General features: G+C 36.2%; 1 protein-coding gene across 1 annotated transcript; it reads left to right on the top strand.

Annotated features, from left to right (window-relative positions):
* Positions 1 to 1,443: 1,443 nt before the first annotated feature.
* On the top strand, positions 1,444 to 2,260 carry LOC108327213 (purine permease 1). The gene is made up of 2 exons (XM_052872469.1): positions 1,444 to 2,133; positions 2,210 to 2,260. Exons 1-2 carry the CDS (start codon positions 1,444 to 1,446, stop codon positions 2,258 to 2,260), a joined length of 741 nt encoding a protein of 246 aa, XP_052728429.1.
* The last annotated feature ends 208 nt before the right edge of the window (positions 2,261 to 2,468 follow it).

Genomic DNA, 2,468 nt, shown 5'->3' with positions numbered 1-2,468 from the left:
CATGAGATGTGTTTGAAACATCATATTAAACTTAATAAAATTTAGTTAAAATGACTAAATTCATATATTTCTAAAATTGGAGGACTTAAGCCAATGTTTTAGAAATTGATGAATTTAATTTTTTGTTAAAAAATAAAGAATCAAAAACATATTTAATCCTTATTTTAATGAAATGATAAGAAATATTAATTAATCAAATAAAAAAGTTTATAAAACAAATTAAATAATAATTATAGTAGAGCAAAATGCTCTAACCTTTTACAAAAGTTATATGATAATAATCTTCATAAAAAATACAATGAGTCTGACATCATGAACCATAACAAAAACTTTTTACAGTGTATAAGCAAATTTATATACCCTTACTCACGATTCATTTCCCATCCTAAATACAAAAAAAGCACATAAATATACTTTTCCATATGTAACTTGGTAATCCACAGGGTTAAAAAATACAAGATATATAAGAATATTGTGCCCAATAAATAACTCTCACCTCCTTTGTTTTCATAAAACCAAAATGAAAGATATCATTTCATATGTAACCATATTCCCTCCCTCTTTAAGCCATGAAATGAAATACAATGATATTTTAACACTTAAAGTTTTTTTACATCCATTTAACATTACATTTCAATTTCTTTTTTTATAAATGTAAAAATTTACTTTTTAAATGATTATTTTATTCTTGTAGGTTGTGAAATGACTCACCTGGTATAAAAAAACAAATAGGGCAAGTTGATAAATCGATCGAGTGATAATTATAAGAAGCATGTTGGAGTGTGGGGCCAAAGATTTCATTCTTAGACGGTGAAGAAGATTTGTTTTGGAAGCCCTTTTAGATAAAAAGAAAATATGAATGAACATTGTATTTCCTCTCCATCAATCAAAATCTATGACCTACCAAACAATGTTTGACGTTTCATGGAATAACCTCACGTAATGTTCTTTGTTTTTCTTTTTAACATTCTTCTTTCATATTCTTTTGACTTCCTTGTCTTCAATGGAGGATCCATGCACAAGCTTTAAATTTCACATCACAATCATTGTCCTTTCTATTTGAAGTGTAATTACAAAATACCTGCAATACTCAAGACACTTATTAGCTACTTGTAATTTTTGTTAGCTAAATTATTCTTCATTAACTAACGAGGATTAAATTTCAAATTAGTTAGTTGTGTTTCTTAACGATGTGGACAAGAATTAAATTTTTTACGATTTGTATAGACAAAATTTTAATAAAAAAATTACTTCATCGTGATCATTTTCTGTCCAATATTATAATTTCTTAGAAGGTTTAAACCCTCCGTTGGTCCTCAAGTTTGTATGAAAATCTCAGTTCGGTCCTCGTTTTTTCATCTGTCTCAATTGAGTCATATTTTTTGTAAAAATGAGCACATTGTACCATAACCATTAAGTGGTGTGAGACGGCGTTAAATTGATATGAGCTGGATTTTTTCATTTAGGGACGTGGCATTGTGCACTAAAACACAATGTCCAATCGGCCCCCTCGTTATGCGTCTCTACTTCCTCCGTGGCGGGAACCGTGTCTGGCTTTCCAGCTTCCTCGAAACAGCCGGCTTCCCCTTCATGCTACTCCCCCTCGCCGTCTCTTACTTCCGCCGCCGCGCAGCGGCGGGGACCGCTAAACCCAGTCCGGTCTCCATGAAACCCCCTATCCTCACGGCCTCCGTCTTCATCGGAGTCCTCACCGGCCTCGACGACTATCTCTACGCCTACGGCGTGGCGTGCCTCCCCATGTCCACGTCATCACTCATCATCGCCACACAACTCGGCTTCACCGCCCTGTTCGCGTTCCTGCTGGTGCGCCAGAAGTTCACCTCGTACTCCGTGAACGCAGTAGTTTTGCTTACCGTTGGCGCAGGCGTTCTAGCGCTCCACAGCAGCGGAGACCGCCCCCCCGGCGAGTCCGTGAAGGCCTACGTGATGGGGTTCGTGATGACAGTAATCGCTGCAGCATTGTACGGCTTCGTGTTACCCATGGTGGAGTTGGTGTACAAAAAAACCAAACAACCCATTACCTATTCCCTTGTCATGGAGATTCAGTTCGTGATGTGCTTCTCCGCCACTCTCTTTTGCCTCATCGGCATGATCATTAACAACGACTTTAAGGTATACTTGTATACTTAACAACGTATTAGCCGTAAAAATAGTTAATTTTGTTATTAATCATCTGAATTTATGGCAGGTGATTCCGAGAGAAGCTAAAACATTCAAGCAATGCCACGTCGCTAAATGAAAAAATCCAGCTCATATCAATTTAACGTCGTCTCACACCACTTAACGGTTATGGTACAATGTGCTCATTTTTACAAAAAATATGACCCAATTGAGACAGATGAAAAAACGAGGACCGAACTGAGATTTCCATACAAACTTGAGGACCAAGGGAGGGTTTAAACCTTTCTTAAAATGATGAAAACGTGTTTGATTAGTTTAATATTATT

This window comes from Vigna angularis, chromosome 2, assembly GCF_016808095.1.
Source record: "Vigna angularis cultivar LongXiaoDou No.4 chromosome 2, ASM1680809v1, whole genome shotgun sequence".
Classification (NCBI taxonomy): Eukaryota; Viridiplantae; Streptophyta; class Magnoliopsida; order Fabales; family Fabaceae; genus Vigna; species Vigna angularis.
Note: the sequence above shows the minus strand (reverse complement) of the source record. Positions and strands in the feature narration are given on the sequence as shown.